The 23,134-nt window shown below is 38.3% G+C and overlaps 2 protein-coding genes across 13 annotated transcripts in view; one reads left to right on the forward strand and one right to left on the reverse strand.

The window, feature by feature from the left end:
- GRIP1 (glutamate receptor interacting protein 1) overlaps positions 1-9,535 on the forward strand; it is a 328,959-nt gene extending 319,424 nt beyond the window's left edge. For all 8 annotated transcript variants that reach the window (XM_056341971.1, XM_056341974.1, XM_056341975.1 and 5 more), the window contains 2 exons: positions 6,722-6,868; positions 7,815-9,535. In XM_056341971.1, the coding sequence (XP_056197946.1) occupies positions 6,722-6,868; positions 7,815-8,048 (381 nt within the window). In that variant the 3' untranslated portion in view covers positions 8,049-9,535. The remainder of the gene's footprint in view (positions 1-6,721; positions 6,869-7,814) is intronic.
- HELB (DNA helicase B) overlaps positions 3,818-23,134 on the reverse strand; it is a 73,317-nt gene continuing 54,000 nt past the window's right edge. For 3 of the 5 annotated variants that reach the window (XM_056341979.1, XM_056341978.1, XM_056341980.1), the window contains 10 exons: positions 20,949-21,821; positions 19,721-19,892; positions 18,903-19,044; positions 17,788-17,918; positions 16,697-16,781; positions 15,185-15,244; positions 14,440-14,644; positions 13,435-13,569; positions 12,739-13,188; positions 11,497-12,250 (listed from right to left, as the gene is read on the reverse strand). In XM_056341979.1, the coding sequence (XP_056197954.1) occupies positions 12,161-12,250; positions 12,739-13,188; positions 13,435-13,569; positions 14,440-14,644; positions 15,185-15,244; positions 16,697-16,781; positions 17,788-17,918; positions 18,903-19,044; positions 19,721-19,892; positions 20,949-21,821 (2,343 nt within the window). In that variant the 3' untranslated portion in view covers positions 11,497-12,160. Of the gene's footprint in view, positions 4,314-9,617; positions 12,251-12,738; positions 13,189-13,434; positions 13,570-14,439; positions 14,645-15,184; positions 15,245-16,696; positions 16,782-17,787; positions 17,919-18,902; positions 19,045-19,720; positions 19,893-20,948; positions 21,822-23,134 lie in introns of those variants that run through there. The other 2 variants (XR_008822354.1, XM_056341977.1) reach the window with 2 other exon arrangements.

Here is a 23,134-nt window from a genome sequence, read left to right on the forward strand (position 1 = left end):
TCCTTGTGGGGGAAACAAACAAATAACATGCATATTTGTCTACTATTTTGTTTTACAATAAATTCTCAAAAGAGACTGCTCTTTTGCAAGGAGCATCAACTGGTAATTTGAATTAACAATACCAATAACTCATCTCTGCAAAATGTGTTCATTAAGAAAGCAAAGTTTAATTTCTAGAAAATACATTTATTTAGGCTATTACTCAGGAGAGTTTGGGGCTCCCGTTGGTCCTTTTCCAAGTTAACACTCATTTTGAATCAAATTCATGAGATCCGATGTACATGATACAGAACGTTATTTCAGATTAGCAGTTCCTTCTCTTCTGATTCCTTTGTTCTAAAAAGGATAAATAATCTTCAGTCTATGCAACTTTTTTCTGCTCAAGACTGTGGAAGTCAACGTGGTGATATGAAGGTGGCTCTGCACCCCGAGGAAGTACTGGATAAAGTATTTTTAGATACTGCTGGTTTAAATTTCAAGTCCAGTGAGGCCATAACAGCAACCAGTTTCCAAAACTTTGGGGGACATTATAATGCTCTTCTTGACGGGAACGAGTGTCCCATCTCCTATACCCATCCTCCTAAAGGTCTGAGATCTTCCCAGAGAGGAGGCAGAAGCACAGAGAAATTGCATTAAGAGGTCACATGACGTCATTCTTAAAGAGAGTTGACTTGCTTTCTAGTCCCTGTGCATTTGACCGAGTTTAGTTTGTAGTTCACTCAGTTTCGTTCAGTGAGGTAAGGACTCGCCGAGCGTGGGCTAAAGGAATGTTCGTAGATGGTACTAGAGAGGGGATCTTATATATGGAAAATTACTCCATTGCCAATGTAAACAATCAATAGGATGTGTTGTGATGGTTTTAAGCTATTCGTATTTCCAGCTTGATGTGAAGTGATTAATGGAGTTAGTTACTGTGCTCAGTTTTCCTGAGGGGCGAATAAATGTGAGATACAAAACAAAACTATGCCAGCAGGCATTTTGTGGTGTGCTCGTATTCAGCAAAGGCACAGTTTTCTCCTATAGAATATAAAGGCAGCCCTTCATGATAGATAAAATAAATCCTTTCCTGGAAAGGAGGAGTCAGATTTCTATTAGTGAGTTGGTATTCTATGAGAGCTGCTAGCTCTTGGAGTCCTGGACAGTACAAAATACCCTGTCCTTGAGCTTTCTCTGTCTTCAGTTGTCTGGTTTTAAGATTGCTGTGACCTTCGGTTTTAGTAATTTCCAGGTTTTGTTCAGACAATATACCCACTTTTCCCCTGTCCGCTGAAGTGATGTGGATGTTGAATCTGTTCTGTCATCCAGAAAAGAGTAATTTCCTTTCTAAAAATCTACAAGTTGAAGTTACACCAAGGATTTTCCAAATCCTAATAGTCATTTAGTAAAACCAGAAACCAGCGACTGGATCTTACAGTCCAAAATGGGCTTGTACACCTATGATCGCACATGCAGGTTAACCCAAGCGTCATGGGCTGCTTTTGTATTCATGCCAGTCTTAGCAAGTTCTTATTTGTTAAGTTTTCCTACCGGTTCTTGTGTAGCAGTGTGCCTGTTACTTTCTCTCTCCTCCTTCATTTTTGTATTAGACCTCCAGTTTAACACTAGTAACCTGTTCAGTTGCTCACGGACAGCTTGTTTGATGATAGTTTTCCAAAAGAGCTGCAATGCCACAGGAATGACTTCACTGTCAGAGAAATGCCTTGATTTAAGTATTTTTCGTAACATATCTTGCTGGCAAATGTGCTCTGCCCTCGGCAGGCAACTATCGTATCAGGTAGGCCACTGGTGGGACAACCACTGAAATAAGAACTGCTTTGGAAAAGCGTGATGGTATAAACAGTCTTTGAAACACCATCTAAGGCATAGCTTGCCTAAGACTTACCTCAGCAAGACTTTCAAGCGTGTACCTGAGGGCATGCTGCTGAGCTTTCCCAGTTTCTTCAGCAGGACAGACCAGGTGCCTTCTTACTGTCTCGGTGCAGTGAGTCTGCGTGCCTGTTGAGTCAGGGCCTATGATGTGCCCTACAGATCGGAGCTCATACCTTAAGTTTGATGTAGAAATGGGCTAGCTAAGGTCGATGTTCCACTGGTTTCTCATAACCTGACTGTGAGAGAGCAGGAATATATGATTCTACCAAAGAAAAAGCCATAAAAATGAAACGCCTCGATTGCCAGTCCAACTGTGTAGGGCAAGAGAGGCAAGGCTGGATAAAAACTGCTCAGGCTGCAAACAGAAATGAGTAAGTCTAACAAAACGGCATGCTGAGCGGATGACACTACTAGCTTGTCCTTCTCAGATACAGTCAGAAAGGTAACACAGCCCTGAGGACTGTTCTGCTGAATGCTGCCAACTTTGCAGCAAGTTAACCTGACTTCTTCACGGCTCTTTCTTACCTCGGTGCACTACATTCACCAAATGTGTACTTGAACTGTCTTTGTCCTGAGGAAGCTAGGATTGAGATGGGTTGCACAAATCCCTTCAAATATTTGCTCTAGATGGTTTCATAAGTAATGTTTAATTCAGCTGGATAGCATATTGCTGTATCAGTACCCATATTTAATTAATGCCTTTAATTGATTTTATCTACCTAGGTAATCATATAGATTAATATTTTTCTAAAAATCATAGTGGACCATTTTTTAAGTTTCGTAGAGCACGCATTCCTCTGAGAGCAAAAATATGCACTAGACATCAGATAATTTTTCAATGTTATTATTGCAAGTAGTCATTAACCTAAAATTACAGTCGGTTAAAATACCTCAATAGCTGATCTGTGCAAGATGTGTGAATTTAAATTAAGCATTTTCCCATGGATCTGAGAGACACAGCAACAGACTCAAAACTTGTAAGCTTCTTTTATAAATTTCTAACTATTTAATTGCTTATGAAATATGAATTAAATTTCCATTTCAGCTTTTTCCCTTAGGCTCCTGATGTAAATTTGAAAGTCTAACAAATCACCCGTAATGGAGATTTTGCTATTGAGATCAAACCTTACAAACAGTTGTGATCAGAAGCACAGATAAAGCAGCACAATTTAGGTGTTGCATGAATTGCCTGCGATCTCATACCCTTCAGACAGGGCTGTACTGCTGGCAAGTAATGAGAAACCTGTGCAGTAGGGCTTTGCCCATACCTGTTATTAAATAAAAATCTGGGTATTTCAGATACCTGGGGTCTTACTCTGAGATTCCCTTTGAAGAATATATGCTTCCATAAAACGTAGCCCCAAAATTATAACCTGTAATAAAAAGAAAGTTCTCTGCAGATGACTTACACCTAAAAAATGTGACTGCTGTCAAATGTGCAACAGAGTTAAATCACAACCCCATCCCTTAAGTGAGTAAATAATCAGTTTCTTTGATTTCTAAGCTCCTGTTGAAACAAAAGTCAAGAGAAGATAGCCATAAGCAAAGTAGTTTTTAAAAATATTCTAGGACCTGTGGGTCTGAAGAACCACAGAAGTAAGAAAATATTTAGGTACATAAAAGTTGTAAGTGCAGGGTGGTCAGTAATTGCCTTCCACAGTGCTCAGCTCATATAAATCAGGAAAGTCCAACCTGACTGAGTGGAGGGGTAATAAGACTTCAGATGATCATTCTCAGGTTCTGCTCCCCTCCCTGCCCCCACCATTGCGGTACTTGCCACCATCCCTCTACAGCAACACTCTGCGTTCATGCCCCTTACCGTTTGCAAAGCTCCATTTTTTGACTCACAAGCTAAGGTGAGCTAATGTGGAATGGCACTTCCTATAGGTCTGTACAGCGGAATTTGTATGTATTTTGTTTGCTAACAGACCACTCACTAACACCAGGAAAAAAGCAACACTGTCTTAGAATTAGAAGATATAAATGGGACCACCATCTGTAGTATGCAGAATTATCGTCCGCTCCAGCTTTGATAAGGTCTTGACTGTAATTGAGTGTCCTGTTTGGGATCTGAAAATTAAAGGAGGATGTTGACCTACTGAACAGAGTCCAGAGGAAAACAAGCCTTGTTTCACATCACTGCAGAGAAGGAGAAAATAAAGCAATCTTGTTTCTCTGTGGATAGCAGCAGACGTAAGTCTCTCAAGGGTGATGTAGTTTAGACCCAAGGAAACTATCTGACGCACTGGAAGGGATCACTTTATAATAGACTGTGGAGTTTCCATCAGTGGACATTTTAAAAAGCAAGACAGATAAACGTCTGATAGAAATGGGCTCGATGCAGTTGATCCTGCCTTAGGACAAGAATACAGTCTAGATGACTTCACAGTCCTCTGTTTCATATGCTTTTGTAGTTCACATGAGGTTGGATCCAGCTCCAGTGCCTGAAGGAAGAGGAAGGGGAAAAGGAGTAAGTGGAAAGGGGATGTTCCGTTTAAAAATTGTGCTATCTGTGCTAGAAGAGCATGTAGGTTTTTTAAGTTTTCTCTTAGGCACTGTATCACATTTTTACATTTACTTTTCAAGGCCTCTTTAAGAAGCAGTTAACATGAAGCGCTCCTATACTTTGTGACGGTGAGGAAAAAAATTACCTCATTTAAAGAGAATTTGTGTCTTGTTCCACTGCTAATTACTTTTCATTCTTGCCAGGAAATGCACACAAATCTGTCAAGAAAATATATCTCCCTCCTTTATCTATTTTTCAGTCTTGCGGAATGGTAGTCTTACAGCACTTTCATAGCAGCTTCAACCATACTTCAGATCAAAGCCATGTTATACATGCTGTGATAGCACAAACAAAAGCCTCTGTTGATAACAAATTATTAGAAGTTTCCCAGAGTCCTGCTGGTACAGCAACTGTTGATAAAAATAAAAATCATTCTACGATGAATTATTTTGGATTTGCAGATAGTTTTTTCAGTAGCTGAAATGCCCATTGACTCCCTAAAAGTCATGCTGAAATGGAGGAAGTATGAGAGGTTCAGCAAGAAGTTACTTTGGAGGAAGGTGGGAGAAAAGAAGGCAAAGACCTTAAACACAGCAGCCGCTGGCAAGTTTAAAGTGACAGCTTATCCCCAAAAAAGGCACTGGCAGGGAGAAAGCCTTCAGCTTGGTTAGTGGGACTTTAGGTGTGGCTTTCTGCTTTGCTGTACTGTACAGAGGGAGGAAAACAAGGGAGGAGGAGGAACTGGTGTAAAGGAAGGGATGAATACTGTGTGTGGGTATCTGAGCTTGCCGTGGCATGAGGCCGAGATGTTTTCACAGCAGCCCAGCGATGCACCACCCGCATCTACAGCCAGAACTGTGCTAATGCTGCAGCAGCTGGCATATCTCACTTCTCTCAAGAGCCGCCCAGGATAGCTACCGAACTTACTTGTGAGTGTTTTCATTCTGATTAAAGCACTGCTGATATACCAGTAAAGTCAAGAAAACTGCAGAGAGCAGGAAAAAAAGACCCAAATCCTTCACTCCTGTTTTGAGACAACCTTGCCTGTTCTTGCTTCCCTTTTCACAGCGGCAGTTAAGGCAGGACCTCAGCAGCTTTCTGAAGGCAGCGCTAACCAGTGCTGTGCCCTAGTATTCTATGAAATACTGACCAAGTTCTTGCAGCCCGATCTGAACGTGGTCTTGGCCTGTCTTGAGCAGGAGGTTGGACTAGAGACTTCCTAAAGTCTCCTTCAATTTGAATGTAATTCAGAAACACCGGAAAAGTATTCAATGGCTGGCACGCACAAGGATACAGCACATGCAGCATTACTAGTACCAAGCTATTATAAAATTACAGAGCACTCAATGCTGTCATTTTGTCAGCCAACGTACAATAAAACCAGTATTTTGAACGCTAAGTGACATAAGCTGTAGCAGTAAAAGCACAGTTTTGACTGTGACTGTGTCTGCACACACATTTTGTGCCAGCATTAGTGTCAGTCAGATGTCACACAACTGACTCACACAATTTACTTGCATAGGTCTGCATTCCTGATGTGAGATAGAAGCAAGAAAAAATAAAAACCTTACAGAAATAAAAACCTAATCATACTAAAAACCTACAAAGAAGTATCTGAATCTTTTTCTACCAAATAACGAAATTCACAAAACTACCTGCGAGGACTTGTTCTCGGAACACCTGAAAAACCTTTTCCTAACAGTTTTACTTGTATTTTCTGCTTTTGAATGACCATCTCATGGCTATGTAACTGTAAGAACGCTGCCTGCAAGCTCTTCCAGAAGGACCCTTAGTCATACTTTCTTAACAGACTGCATTGTAGCTTATCCTGAGCACTTCCGAGATCAGGCTTTACTGGGTGAACCACTGCCCGGCCAAAACCATGCTGGCTAGGGATTACAGTGCCAGTGGTGCTTATACCCTCTGGAAGTCTTGGAAGACGTGACACCAATTGCTTGGTTGAGGCTCCATCCCTGAAGCAAAACTAAGCCTAATCTTGTACTCAAAGCCTAACAACTAGAGAACAGGGTAACAAAAAACTAAAAGACTCAAATTACACCACAAAAGGTGGGCTAAATACCACAGATTTCCAGCTGGGAAGCAGAAGTGAAAAGGGCTGTTTATTACTGAAGAATAAGGTGGCTTCCGAGAAGATCATTAAAATGTCAAAAGGGGGACAACTCCAATACTGTAAGTACCAAACAGTAGGTAAGTGATCTCTCTAATGTGGAAAAAAAAAATCCCCAAAAAACAACACTAAAACCATCCTAGGAAGAAAGCCTGCCTAATATGTGTGGACAAACTTTTATTTTTTTTCCTTCTCATCACGTCACGTCACCTCCACAGGTAACTTTGTACAAGGACTCTGATGGAGAAGACTTTGGGTTCAGTGTCTCAGATGGTTTATTAGAAAAAGGAGTGTACGTTAAAAACATTCGACCAGCTGGCCCTGGCGATCTGGGAGGTTTAAAACCATACGATAGACTTCTACAGGTAATGTTTCTGGCACCACATAGGCTTAGCATGAAGGCACGTAACACCCAGACTACTTTGTAAAGAGATTTGTAACCACTCTAGAGGGTGTTTGGATATCTGTCTACACAGACATGATTGTAGAAAAACTGCATGAAGTGTTTTCTTCACTTATTTGGAACAGCCTTATTATTTATATTGCTTATTATAATTGAAATTATGAGCAGTACTGTTCTGTATTTCTGCTGGGAAAAGATATTTTTAGGGGGATGGGGAAGGACAAATGATCATAATTTCTCTGCGCCACAGGCCCTGTACTTTGCTTGGAGCCTCAGTAAGAGAAGGCAGCACTTCACGGTGACTTGGGCTTTTATGCAGTGGCACTAAGGCTAGGTTTTTCTGTGCAGTCATATTTATATAAACAAATTCTTTCAAAATGTGAGGTATTTCAGAACTCCGAAGGAGATATACAAATGCTCACTGGAAAGCTGGAACTTCCCAAGGCATTTACAGACAGATTTGTAATTTTTGCTGTTCTTGATACAGATTTGAGAATTGTTGCTGTGCTTAATCCAAGTTGTTGACTGATGTCAATTAGCCCAATAAAATAATTTACAAAAATTTAGATACATATTAATTAAAACCAGAGAAGACCTGAACTGAAATTTTAGATGTGATCTATTGCATTTAAATTAATGAACATCATGAAACACAGAAAAACTATGTGCTTTTAAATGTCATTTGTAGAGTGGGCATTGTGACAGCTGCCAATAGCTATCACCAGTGTAAATACGCTACATGCTGTTAAACAGTGAGTAAAAAACTTAACTGGTGTTTTCACCCCAGACACCATGGTTAAATAGTCTTGTATCGGGCGATTCTCTACCTGGAATATTTAAATGAGGTTCCATAGTCTCAAGGATGAATCTTTCTCTTGTGATCTCATTTCTTTCTCCTAAATGTTCAGGTAAACCACGTTCGCACCAGAGACTTTGACTGCTGTCTAGTTGTGCCTCTCATCGCAGAATCAGGCAATAAGCTGGAACTGGTTATTAGCAGAAACCCCCTGGCATCTCAGAAAGTAAGCTCAGAACAGACTTCAGTAAGCGGGGAGTGGAGTGATCAGAATAATGCCTTCCTTCACCAGAGTGGACACGCTAACATTAATACAGAGACACGGGAACCTACAAATACGTTATAGCAGAAATTCATTTTAGTGGGACGTTCAGTAACTAAAGACAATTATGGTGCTAAATCCCCTTAAGATTTCTCTGAGATTGATGCTCAGATGCTCTATAGCACTAAAAAGCACAGGAGGTCAGTCTGTCTGTCTGTCTCAAGGCTTGTATTAATTCATCATCACTTTTGAAAAAGTTTTAATTCTTCATTAAGTAAAGTCATTCCATTCTAAACAATCTAACATTAGCAACAGTATGAAAAATCATTAAGGGCCTTTTTTCCCCTAGGTAGGAAATTGGGGAAGATGTGTTACACGTGATTTAAATGTTGTCTCCCTCAGGCAGCTGCTGTTTGAGGGAAAAGCATGAAGTTAACCTCTGCCAAGAGGCTGGTGGCCGGCTTGTGTGGTTGAGAACAATGCTGTCGGTATGCTGCGCCAGGTTTTCTTGTTAAAGGGCTAGACCTGTGATTCTGGGGACCTGCATTCTGCTGGCAAGAAGGGTGCACTCTTCAGACAAAGCATAGTTTAGATGGAATGCTGGTATGTGGTGAACATTACTCCCCCACTTCAGTAAATTTCGTTAGAACATATGTTACTCCCTATGCAATGAAGTTATTTAATGGTATGTCTTGCCAACCAATGAGGATTTTTAAGCAGAGACTTTTTTAGCGGGATAAAAACCTCTGAAAGAGGATTACCAACAAAAGTAAAACTGAAATGAGCTCAGACAAATTAGAAAGAAAGGTTTTAGAGGAAAATGGCTTTTTTTAAACTATGTCAGTGGAAGACTGATACAAAAGCTCTTTAACGATGCATAAACCTGTAAACTTGTACTATCACATGTTGTCAGCTTTTTAAACAGTTTCTTGAAGGGCAAAAGTCCCATTTAATATGTTTTGTTTTCCCCCTGCAACACGTTTTTAGAATTCAAAATTGTAAATATATTTTACAAACACATCACACAAATTCTCTCCTCTCCCCTCAAGCAATAAAATACTGCCATTTGCTTTATACACTCACCAGCAGCTGCTTTGGTTTATTCCGGTATTCAAGTTGTTATTGGTAATTATTGTTATTGGTGAATATAAAGATACTGGATTTGTACATTTGTAGAGTCTCCATACCTAAGCAATCACCTTACAGAGTTGTTTCTGGTCAATTTAAACTGTTTAACTGTTTCCCTGTTGCCATTTCCAATACATGAACAAGCTCACCTGCCCTGCACATGCAAGAATCTCTGATTTCTATTTCAGCACTGCCAGAAAAGCTCAGAATGACATTCAATGCTGAATCATGTAAAAAAAAAGTTCATGAGTCACTTAAATATGTATTTTTATTTGTAACAAATAAGTATTAAACTGTAAAGTATTTTTGTACAAATTTAATACTTTAATAGCATGATATTTATCGTCTATGTTATGGTTTTTTGAAATTCAAACTGTTGCAAATATTTGTATGGAAAAACTGTATAAAATGAAATAAACAGTGAGATTTAAAGACATTAAAAATCTTCTACTTTGTATTTTTTCCGTATTCTGTACACAGCTTTAGCAAAAAAATACAGTGTTTATATTTGTAGTACACTTTTACCTGCCATATTGTAGCGGTGCATCTTGGCTGCTCTACAGTCTCAGGAATCCTCATTAGGCCTTGGCCTCTGTGTAAGAATGTCCTGGGTCTGGCCGAGACAGGGTTAATGGTCTTCCCAGTAGCTCATACAGTGTTTTGAATTTAGTATGAGGATAACGTTGACAATAGTTGTTGCTAAGTCGTGCTTACCCAGTTCAGGGCTTTTCAAGTTTCCCATGCTCTGCCAGCGAGCAGCTGCCCAAGAAGCCAGGAGGGAGCAGAGCTAGGACAGTGGACCCACACTAGCTAAAGGGATATTCCATACCATAAAACATCACGCTTAGTATGACATGAGCCACTGATCACTGCTCAGGGACTCGCTGGGCTTCACTCAGTAACTGTATTGTGCAGCACTTGGGCTTTGGTGGTTTTTTCTTCTTTTTTTTTTTTTCCCCCCATTCGGTTTAATTCCTCTTTGTCACGATTGTTGTTGTTGTTATTATTTTAATTATATTTTACTTCAGTTCAATTATTAACTTGTTCTTAACCCATGAGTTTTACCTTTTTCCGATTCTCCTTCCTATCCTACCAGGAACTGGGGGGTGCAGAGAAGGAATGAGTGAGCCCCTACACAGCCCTCAGTCACCAGCTGGCTTTAAACCACAACAGACAAGTTGGGCAGTTAAGCATCCCTGCACCATACCAGCAACTCTTGCATGGCTGAGGTGGAGAACAGCATTGACTGTACCAGAAACATTCTTTATCCAAATCATAACACCCTCTGACAGCCCTGAAGCATTCCTTATCTGAATCTGAGTGGTACAGTACCACCATCACTGGAATTTTGAAAATTCCAGTGATTACTGACTGATTGTGGGTAGGACAGAAATTTATTGTTGACTAAAGCAAACCATCTCCAACCCTATAAAAAGGAGTGCTAAGTGAGGCTCTTTGCAGCCTGCTGCAGTCCAGGAGAGCTCAAAACAGCATCTCCCCTCTGAGTGGGACACCACTTAGAGCTTGCGAACAGAAAGATTTTGAAGTCAGGAGGACCGCTGCTGAAAGCTGACGATGGAGCCTGGTACCCCGGCTCCTTAAGGCTCAACCCTTTGCCTGTGGAGACAGGCAAAAGCATTCAGCACTGATATTCCACTGAGCGTCAGGGAAACTTTTAACAGGTACACCTTTATACATTTATTTATATATATATATATATACACACACACACACACACCCCTATTCCTTTGTGTCTGTCTTCATGCATGCGTGAATTGATTTAAATACCTCATAGCAAGTATAGAATGAATGTTACCACCTCAGATCCATAATCAAATTACTGTCATGATTGCAATAAACCCTATTGATCTACTTTGTAAATGATAAATTAGCCAACAATTAAGTGCTGCTAAAATCTTGCGATCAAACTTAAAACTGTCAATGAAACTTAGACATCCTTTAGATATAAACTGCTGTCCAAGTCTGAGACAAAGATTGGATCTAGCTGCACCTAAGCTGTATTAAGAGTTCAGAAAGCAAGGGGGTCCACTCTGACCCTCGTGACTCAACAGGAAGGTCTCCCTTACCCTTCCACATCCTTGGTCTGTGTAAATCATTCCAGCTTAATTTTAATTTGATTCTTCTTTGTGTGGTTTGTCTATGCAATAAGTAATAAAGTGAACCTTTCCACTGAACTTTGTGAAGTTGCAGTCCCACAAATTCATACTAAAACTCTCTCACCAATACCTTTGATGGTGATTCCTTAAGCAACCTAAACCACTCACTCATGACACATATGTGTTAAAAAAAATAGTTAGAAGCAAGCTGTCCAAATTTTAGTACAATTTGTCTCATGTTTGATTAATCTCAAAAATTACAATGCCACAGGTCACAGTACACCAAAAAAAATTAAAAGTAGAATGTTATTTGAACTCTGGCTTGGAATTTTGCTTTTCTTACCAAGATCATTACCAGCATACAACTATTAGCTAAACCAGCAATGGCAAGTCTACATCTCTTTCACATATGAAGTGGGGAAAATTTTGTGTCACTGATTGCCACTTTCTTGTTCTATTTATTACAAGATGAAAGTCCATAATCTCTCAAAGCTTCACACCCATAAATCTGCCACATTAGAAAAATCTAATGTCCCCTTTGAGAACTATTTTTTAACTCAAGCAAATTGCAGTTTTGGCACAGCAGTAAAAGCCTCTCATCAATTCTGTAGCCATTAGGAGACTGATAAATCTTGGTATGGATAACTAGAGCCTTTAAAATCAGAATTCCCATGCATTTTTAAGGGAACATATGGATTCTGTAAGACCTGCAAGTTCATTCTTCACCAAAACAAAAGAATGATGTGATTTTTTGATGACACCCCGAAGAATCTCCTACTAAAAACAGATCACTGAAAATATAAAAGGTTCACTTTAAAACAAGCTGCTTCTTCATAGAACAAGCAAATACAGGAGAACCTTTGAAAATCATCTGCATACCCAGCTTCTCTGTTCCAAAAATCCTGAATGAAACTGATTCAAGAAAGGTTCATAATGACAGTTAATTGCCTGTTAACTTTTGAAAAGCTTCCTAGGAGTTGGTTGTCCCAAAGTTAGATTCTTAAGCCTGAAAGACCCAAGTGGGGAATCTTGTACTGTTGTCTGTCAAAACAAAACAAAAATGTTATCAGAGTTTGAACCAGAACTAAAATACAGTAACATCATGTTACATCTTCTTTCCCCATGACAGAGCTCAGAAATTAGATGTAATGAAAAATGCATCTGTTAAACATGTTTGACTGTATAAAGATCAACTGCAGCAATTGCATTTTACATAAATCTTTCACAGCAGGTCAGCTCCTAAAAACTGACTTCTGTACACAAAGAATAAGCTAATATAGGCTAAGCCAGCTGATCGATCACACCAATGAGTAACAAGACAAATTTACTGCTACTGACATTGTAACTTATTTTTCCCTATTAGTCCGGGAAAACATCTGCCAAACGTGACTGCTTCACCAGTTACTGGTCATCTTGAAAATTATTAAATAAATACTAATAAATGAATCATAACAGTATCCAGGTGACTTACGGTGGTGAAAGTGAGCACAAAAGTTTAAAAGAAACTTCCTCCACAAGGAGATACTCACAGAGGGTATTTTCACAGCATCCTCAGAATTCTCTGCAAGAGTTTGTTGCCTTTTACATGGACTTTGCTGCAAACTGCCCATCTGATCTTCTTTATTGATAACTGCTGACCCTTCCTGTTTAATCAACTCACTTAGAGGTTCAGATGGGTCAAGAGCAACTTGAGTTACAGAAACAGACTGAGTCTCAAGCTCTTGACTTTGCCAGCTCTTTGAGAGGGGAGAGGAAGTTTGTTTGGGACAGTTGCTTGTTCCTGCCATTGCCTCTCTCAAAAATCTCTGTAAGCGAGTTTTTCTGGGCATGCTCTTGTTAGTGACTGCTCTCCTGAGGTGCAGCTCTTCAGATACAACATAGACACGGCAGCGTCCTCTGGTCACAGCTGTGTACACATGCTGCCAGTGCTGACGGCCAGGATTGCCAACCACATAGACAACAGTTTTTTCCTCAGAACCCTGAAACATATTTAAGAACACCTTATCAAAGTAAGATCTCAAAAAAGTAGTTTACCAAAAAAAAGAAGAAAAAAAGACAAGAACAAAGAAGTTAGAGAGAACTGGGGACACTCAAGAATATTTTCTGTTCTGCACTCAAGGAATTTTAGTTCCAAGAGAGCTTCTGACTTTCACATGAAAATACAGTGCATTAGCAAGATAAAGCTATGTGAAAGTTCGATCAGCTCATAGCTTCTTTATTTTTACCTGAAATGTGTGAATAGTTCTGGCCCATGCATGTTTTATGTGACATAGCTTCCTCAGTGCCTTATACTTCACAGTGAATGTGGAGCCACATGTGCTGCTGATGGTCAATAAGCGCTGTTTATCAATTTCTACATCCTAAAGAAATAGCACAAGAACACTCAGCAGTAAGCTTGTGTCAGCAGTTTGATCAATGTCTGTATGTCTGTGGGTGCCTGTAGTCTAGCTTTCCTTGTAATTACAATAGCTGCAATGTCAACAAAGCGAAATAGTTTCAACACACACTGAACCCAGAAGTCTTTCACTGACCACCTTCAAGAAAAGTAATGTTGTAAAGGGCTAACCCTAACCCCTTCTGTTTAGTAAAAAAAGTGCTGAAAGGCAGTTTAAAATCCCCAGAAAACTTATGATTATCCTAGGGCACAGCGAAATACATCAGTGAGGCTGTGAGGCCATTTAGCAATTTGTTGCCACAAATAGAGAAGAGCCTACTCTGTCCCACCAACCCTGTACAGTCCCCCTTTTCGGATGCACAAATACTGATAACTTCCACTGGACCCTCTGCTGAGTCAACTCAATTCACTGAACCCAGAAAAAAAAAAAGTACGTTTCTTGTGGCTGTATTTTTTGGTCAGCTTACTTTTGTTCCAGAGGAGTGCTCAAGCTGTAACACTAGCTTCATTCTTTACTTAAGACTGTTTCTACCTATATCCAAAACATTACCCATTTCAATTACAATACATTTGAGTATTTACAGAATACTTAACACTGGACACTAGCAGACGAACTGAAACATATTTTACAAAAATGCCCAGAGATTATTTTTTTTTAATTTGCTACCGTGAGTCTGCTTCTTTCTTGCCTTTCACATGACAGTTCAGCAGAAGAACTAAGTATATATGATGGACTAAAATTATGAAGTGTGAATTGTTTTGTTCTGGGAATTCACAAGGGCTGAATCAGTTACCACTGCAGGTTTTTGTGCAAGTTCTTGCAGCAAGGACTTACCCCTGTTATGAAAAATATATCTCCATTGCATAGTCGTTTGTCCTCCTCAGCAGTCTCTGTAGTGAAGGTGATTTCTCCACTTCTGCATTCATGGTGATTAGGATCCTCTCTGAAACCACCGTCTGGCAACAGATCCTTGAGATATGTATTTCGTGTGCAGGAAATCTTGTCATCAATTTGAAATAAAAGTCGGTTGTTATGATCTCTACGTCAGAGAAAGAGGGAGAAATGTATTTACAAAGCATGCATTTGCCATCTCTCAGTATTTCTTCTGTTGCCCCTCTCTGTACTTGGGCCAGATTAAAAACCTTAATAATGTTCAAAACAGTTAAGAGAATTCACATTTAAACAAAAGTTTCTTGAACTTTTGTAAAACCCTTTAGTAAAAAACAGTAGCATGTAGTAGCATTAAAATCCTGCTTCCCTGCTTCCAAAAATATTTCAGAATCTATTCAGAAATAATACAGTGGCAAAAAATAATTAACCTTGAGGGGGTTTTTCCAAGTTGCTTTTATGCCAACTTTAAATACTAAACAGTAAATCAAAATCTTGGAATTCACATAATGACAATTTAAATGAACAGCAAACAGTTTAATATTATATAATTTATTTCTAACATAAATAATCAGATCTAGATTAAACATTACAAGTTTTACAATCTTATTTTAGGTCATTGGCCTGACTGTAACTCTTTCAAAAACAAAATGAGATTGTTCACAGGAAAAATTTCAAAACATTGGCTTACCTGCTTAGATGATTTGAATAGTGTTGGCAACAAAGTTCATTTATTAGATTGCAGTCTTGCCTAAATCATACAAAACAAGAACACAAACGAAATCATGAGCTATAAAACATACAACTACATGCAATGTAGTGACATTAGCATTAATTTATAAATAATGTGAAAAGCCCATTTTAGCTATGATGATCTTCCACCAATAGTTAAAAACAATCACTGATAGGAAGTAAGAGCAGTAAAGGAACAGTTTTATCTAAATACCATAGAAAGTGAGGCAAATATGTTTATGATGCATGCCTAGATTAGCTGGATTTGTTTTTAAGGTAAAGAAGAAAACCAAAGAAAAACTAAAGCCTGGATATATTATTTTCTGTCTGTGGATGTATTTGCTTTTTAAAGACCTGGAATTTTAACTTTTAAATGCAAATTAAGTACCTATAAATAAATTCTAGAAAAATCTTATACAGAATTCTTTAACAACAATCTGAATGCAGACTGGAGAAAGAAAAAAACCATTATTTCAGAGTTACTCAGCATTCACAGCAAACAGGTGAAGTAGCCAAAATTTACATATCACTTATTTGCACACTAGTAACCTGTAAACAGTGGGCGTTAATTGCTGAGAAAAGGCTCTTCACAAATAAAAGTGGAAGAGTTTTTTCTTAAGTACCCTTTTGTGCAGAAGTTTAAGTTTATGGACTACTGGTGCTACTGGACGTTACATTTATCCCTTCAGTGTTTCTGTGAGGCCATCCATATTATTCATGCTCCTGTGATGGTTCACATTATCAGTGACCACTAACCTTTCCAATCTTTTTTCAAAGTGTGTTAGAGCCCTACACCCCAGTCCTTCTTAAATGAAGAGTACTGTACTTCCAAATCTCCAAACTGTAGGCATTCACCAGTGCCCAGCAGGAGCACATCAGATTACATGACTAAAGCTGGCCCTTGTCACACGGTCAAAATGCAAGTGTCTTCTGTCATTTGGTCAATCTTTACTTGCGACAGAAGCATGTAGAGATGCTAGCTTATCACACACCCTGGAATTCACTTCTGCCAGGATGGGATACGTTTGAGTATGAACATTTCTTGGTATTTTGCGGGTTCCTTCTGCAGTCAAGCCCTCACCTTTTGCTTCTGAAGGACCACTGCACTGTTAGCAAGCACCAGAGCGCAGGCTCTCATCTCAGAGCATCTACTACAAAACCTGACCACTTAAGTCCATCCTTTGTTTCTTTAACATAAACAGTACAGATGAACATGAACAGTACAGATGAACATGAACACAAAGGCAGAAATCATGGTGCAAAATAACATTAAGCTTATAGACAAATGAAGCAACTCTCCACAGAGGAAAAGACTGAGGCAACCAGAAATTACAGGAAGAGACACCAGGCCTGTTCTCTCTGGTAACTTCATGATACTGCCACTAGTCTCTTCATTTCAACACATTCAGCAATTTTCAGGTTGTGGCTGCTAGCAAGAATTTTTTCAATGTCTGCCTGCATGCTCTGTTACCTTCTGAAAGCAATGAACTGCGATTGTTTGGCATCCTGCAGTCCTGGTCCTTTTTTAAGTAAAGTCTTTATGGCAGTTTGCAAGTCTGTTTTAGAAGACACAAAAGGTAAGGCATAAAAATGTGCAGAACAAACAATTTAAGAAAGAAAAACATAATTCAATATGAAACTGCCTTTGCTTATTTCTTGCTTCAATGACATTTCAACTTGTTTGAAACAACAAAAACACACACACCCCAAAAAAAAACCCACACCACATAACACCCACATATATACTCCCCAAAAAAGTATCATGCAGTTATCCCACTATTAACATCTGAGAGACAAGAGTGATATGGAAGGAGAAAAATTCTTACTTCTTTGTGTTAAACAGCTGCATAGAGAGTATTTCATGTAAAATATGGTTCTAATATGGCACGTTAAAGAGATAAAGATACAAGATTTTTAAGCCACAGACCTATATATTTAGATCTCACAGAAAAAAACCATTTTTAGTATTCTATTTGCTGAGTAAGTTACTATAGTAAGGTAAGGCAATAATATTTGTTTTGGTGGGTTTTTTTTCCACATCCCCCTTGAAGATTTTTGACACATACGAAGCAAGAGGCCACTCAATCCACTTACCCAATAAAGGTCAAAACCAATGGCCCTAACTCTGACCTCAAAACATTTTAAAGGAAATACTTGCATCCCCCTCTGTTTCCATTTTCTTAACTTGATTTTAGAGTTGGGAGCACATTCCTATCCAACACACCGTCCTGTTGTAGTTGCTGTTTACTCAAATGATTCACCTCTGAAAAAATTTATCATTTAAGGTTTGACAGCTCCAGCCACAACACAGAAAGACAATCACATTTGATTACACTGGTGGAAGCTGTATCACCCCTGTTTCAAAACATAACTGGTGAGCTGGAGCTCTACACCATATCCTTTGCACTTAAGGGTGTTGCTGTGTACACTTACAGAAGGCAAAAGGTAAACTATTTATACTAAAACAAAAGCAGATTAAAATCTTCCAAGAATGTTAGTTCCAGCCAAATAGCCTATGCTTTACCAAAAGGAAGATCAACACCACAAACTGTACACACATACTGTCACAACCCCCTCCAGCAGGCAAAGCAATAAGAATGAATTTCTTCTCCGGGCTTGGCATTGTCATTTCTTCATTCCAACCAGAAACTTTCAAGACCTCATCAAATTCAGGAAGCTTCCGGTGAGATATTCTTCATCGGAACAGTGAAGGTTAAACAGAAAAGAAAAATTATTTCCAGTTAAAGGGTTCCAGTATATCATCACCTGCATGTGCCTGAAGTTCACCATTTATAAGTTTCTGGTTATCTACACTACATGCACCAGAAACTCTGTCTCTTGAGCATAACAATTTCGCATTAAAAAAACCTGATAATTCATTCTCTAAAACTTTATACCAAGTATTACCCATAGAAGCTCTTCTCATAGGAGAGACTGGAATAACACAGAAGTCTTACCAAAAAAAGAAAGTGACAGTGCTTGTAAAACACTTAGCAGTTCTGGACATCTTGGAAGTGTTCAGAATACTCTCAATCCCAATCAACATGAAAAGGCAAAAGGCCTTGTGCACTAAGACCTAGATTTTTTTGTTTGAGGTTTAAGGAAGAAATCATATGCTGACAGCAAACAGGATTATTTCCAGACCAAAAGTAATGCAAATGCTAGAAACTAAAGTTCTAGGCATTAATACAGAAAAAAAAAAGACACTATGATTTAATGGTCCTTGACATCTAAACTCTTAGTGTAGTTCGGCCTCGTTTAGCTGTTGTCACACTTTTTTTAAAAAATCAATGTCTTTAAAGCAGTGTCTTTAAAAATTTTGTTTTAGAAAAGCAACTGTAAGTCGTTTTAGAAAGCGTAAAGTTATTTGTGCATACACAACTCACTTGAGAACAACAGAGAGTGTTTGATATTGAAATGTGTCCCATAAAATTCAGGAGTATTTCAGCACGCACACATTTTCTTGTTCAATACATATACCACTGGAAAAATCTGTGGGGGTTTGTTGTTGTTTTGGAGGGTTGTTCATTTGTTACTAAAACCAGTGTTACTGATTTTGAATAAGAAACTGTAACAGAAGCAGTACTACCAATTCAAATCCTGATGCACTACTATTTTGCAGGTAAAGGACCAGGCCTACTGCCAGAATGCTTCTTATATACCTAAGGAAATCTTACCTTGATGCATTATCTACGATTAGTTGAGATTCAGCTCTGTGATTAGTTCGCAGTTCCACAGAAAAGCCTCTTGATCTTAGACCCTCAAAAATATCAGCTAACATGTTTCCTGGGTCTATGCTTGGTAGCTGTCTAGTATCACCTAAACAGAATGGCAATTATTTGTGAGAAACAGTAACAGATCATCTGTTAAAAACTATCTTGAAAAAAAGAAACACTGTAATTAATAAATACTCAACCCTCTACATTGTAACATGCATCCTCAATACAACTCACCTGAAATAAAACTTCAAAGAATCTAAGAAACTTTGTTTGGGGAATCAGGCCATAGTGTAGTTTTAATTTTTCATATTCCTCACTCAGTAATGCTTTACTAGCAGGTGCAAATCACTGCATGATAAACACTGACGGTGATTGCATCTTATTCAAACACATTTTGAAAGCTAAGTATTTAAAAACAAATGCCATAATGGCATGCCAAAAAGCAAACTTGTAAGAAAGCTTCTTTAAATGCAAGGAAATCAGAAAAGTTTTCCAGTTGCAAGACGTAATAAGCTACAAAATGGAAGTCATAATACTTTCAAAGTCAGACAAAACACTGTTAAACAGAAATAATGATACTTTCATACTGTCAGCTGAGATGGAAAACTGTCTGTCTCATCTGACCTTATGAATAAACAAAAATATCCAAGTACAGAACTATGCAACGTTCTGGGGTTTTTAAGTGACTCAGTCACACCAGTGGCAGCTCCGATACTTACACTGTATATTGTGTATTATTAAATATTGTAGCATGCTAAACTTGCCATTTCACTTACCTAGAATAATAAGTTTTGCAAGCTGAGCATGCTCACACAGGATTTTTAAAACTAAACTAAGAATATGTACAGACACCAAACTTCCTTCATCCACAATCAGAACTGTCACAGTAGCAAACTTCCATGGCTGTATTTGTTCACTCTGCCTCCACAATTTAAAACTATAGATGATCTAGAAACAAATAGAAATAAATCAAACTCTGACACTAATCAATGGTAAACAACTGTCTTATAAAGGTAGCCAGAGTGTGGTATCTTCTAATGTTGTATTCAGAGCTATGATCTGAAATTCTGAACTTAAATATGTAAAGACCCAGAAGACTCAACCAGTCTTATTTTCCTCCTTGGTGAATACATTTCTAGCTGAAATTATCAATACCGATGTAAAAGCACAAATGCATCTTTTTATTTCTGCAGGGACCCTTAAAGATATAAGGTCAGCCGTTACATTGCTCAGTAACAAAACATCTTCTACTACACCTCACTGACATTAATAAGTCCCCAACATTGCATGACAAAGGGGAACAGGCAACTATCCAGTCCCCAAAGATAAAATAAGACCACGGTACTTTTGATGTTATTGTAATTTTGATTTATACAGATTATTCCACACCTCCAATGTCTTCTTGGTACTTTCCGCTATCTAGGAAAACAGACTTGACCTAAGTTTATTAACTTAGTTTTAAACAAGTTTTTTTAAAACTAAATTTGCTTTCTACATTTTTCCTCAAAAGACACAATATTTAACAGTAATCAAGAAAATACTCTGTGAATGAAATCTATCTCATTATTCAACCCCACCTACTGATCTCTTCATGTATGTGCAGTTATTAGCATGACTGCTAGGCAACAAGACACTAGAAAAGAGCTATGCCATCTAGAAAGTATTTCTGTTGTAACTAAAAAAAAAAAAACCCCAAAAAAACTGAGCTAGTAAGACTAGATGCCCATGAAAGGAACAAATTTGAGATGTGTGTCAGTAGAAAAAAAACACCAAAGTTACAGCAAATAATGTATTTCAAGTGATTGATTTATGATTCCCCAAAATCTAACGTTGATTTTCAAACGCTGACAAGCTGTACCTAAGCATTATCATTAACAGCTACACATTTCATAAGGGAAGTTCAGTAACAAGGGGTTTTGTTTTTTTTAAAAAAAAAAAAAACACAAGAATGGATAGTGTCAGAAGGTCCTTCAGAACAGTTTAAAAAAAATATATATTCCTTACCTGATGCAGCGTATATGCAGGAAGCTTAGTTTTTTCACTCAAAAGGCTTGCTGCCCTCCCTGTAGGTGCAGTAAATAGTACATTCAAAAGTTTTTTTGTGTACATATTCTCTGACTCCCAATGATTATCAAAGATATTCCAGTCCTCAGATGCATCCAGGTCTTCTTCAAAGTCCTTAGAAGCAGCTTCTACTTCTTTTTCCATCTGCTTTAAGTAACGAAAAAGGCAGCTAACTATTGTACTCTTCCCACAGCCTCCTTTTCCACTTATGATTGTAACAGGATTAGAACAAATCTTTTCCAGAGCAATTACCTGATCTGAGTCTAACTCTGTTTTACCTTGGCCACCACACATGAACCCCACTTCCTTTTCAGGAAAGTGATTTTCACAGTTATGATTGTCTGGACTATTTTCCTTCAGATTTTCCATTTCATGAGCCTGGGTAAAATTAATTTTGTTATCTACCATTTCTCCTGATGATTCAGAAGCACTAAGTACCTTTCTCACATCGACATCCAGTTTCCATGAGTGGTTTAACAGAAGGTCACCTATATACATTGCAATGTCTTTTTCAGATTTGTAAAGATGAGGTAGAAACACTAGTTTTTTCTCCCTAATCACCACATTCTGATCTTTCAAAAATTCAAGAGATTGCCAAACATGTTCAATGGACATATGTCTAGATACCAAACGAGCTAATTCATCTTGATCTTCGTAAGTGTGTCCCATTTCTCTGCACTGTTTCTTGAGTTGATCATACAGAATTAATGCATTCTTCTGCAAGTCAGGAATCTTCCAGAGGAGATGTTCACACCGACAGAAGGCAGCCCACGTAGCCTCACAGTAAGAAAGGTTCAGTTCCCTATAAGTAATCTTCTCCCCAGAAAGAATAAAAGCAAAGATATATTTATTTCAGAAGATGTTAGTGTCTTGCTGAATAACATTGCTCCTAATAAATACAAATTGCAATTCAGAGGGTGGAAGTCTATGAAAAAATATATAATTTTTTGTAATGCACAAACTTAAAATGCTTTTCAAGCAACATGAAAGCGGGATATTTAAAAGTAAGATGGCATGATAATTCCTCTCGGTCACTCTTCTGTATGAAATAGAAACTTCAAAAATCAAAAACCTGGCACAGAAATTGCGTATGAAGGAAAACTTGTACACAACTAATTAGCACATATTCAAGTAAAGGCACAAAAACTGTAGAAGCAGAGAACAGGAAAGACATTTATCACAATACTATTGGCAATTCTGAACATGCTACTTCAAGAAACACCCAACCTTTACAGAGACTACCACAAAACAGTAGAAGACCGAAATGCACAAAAATGTGAACTACCGAGGGAAAGAAAAATGACGTGGAATTGCTGAGCCTTAAGAGAAAAAGCTAAGAGAGTCTTCAAGCAATAAGAAGCTGCAGTGAGAATGCAAGTCCGTAGTACAAGAAACGACAGAGCAACAAGTCTATATCGCATCAAGAAACAGACAAATTTGACATCAGGAAAAGCTTTTTAAACAAAAGGATGTGAAACACTGGAATATGTTTGCTAGAGAAATGTCTGAAATTGGAGGTCTTAAAAGACAAGTCAGAACATCTGTCAGTAAAAGCAATGGGGGGCTGAAACAGAGGCATTAATTAATCACATCTCTGAACTATTAAGCTATAGCTCCTATCTGAGGTACAGGAGTGCTAAGGTGAGCTGCAGCAGCAAAGCTGCACCGAAAGCATAGCAAAGGAAAACAGGAAGGTAAGCAGCAACCACAAATCCCATTATAAAAAACAGAGAACCATCAGATCAGATGGCCTTTTACAGAGTAACTTACCTACCTTACTATCAAAGCATAGATACTGTTTTATATATTAATAACAGAAAAACTCATTTGCTGGTATAAAATTGAACAGGACAGTTGAATGTTGTAAATTAGCTTTCTTACTTTTGGCCCAATTTCTACAAGGAACAGAAAACAAGATACTTGAGGTAAAGAACAAACAAATGGTTGTAACAAAACCACTTTTAAAATCCTCTGAGATTAATTTACTGCAGACCAGCTGGAAAAAAAACCCAGTACATCATCCGTTTCCAAATGATGTAAGCTTCCTTACCTCTGACAAATGCCCAGTTAATAAACCAAACATAACCAAAACAGCACTGTAGTCTAATGAAGCTCAAAGGTAACAA

This window comes from Falco biarmicus, chromosome 5 (genome assembly GCF_023638135.1).
Source record: "Falco biarmicus isolate bFalBia1 chromosome 5, bFalBia1.pri, whole genome shotgun sequence".
Lineage (NCBI taxonomy): Eukaryota > Metazoa > Chordata > Aves > Falconiformes > Falconidae > Falco > Falco biarmicus.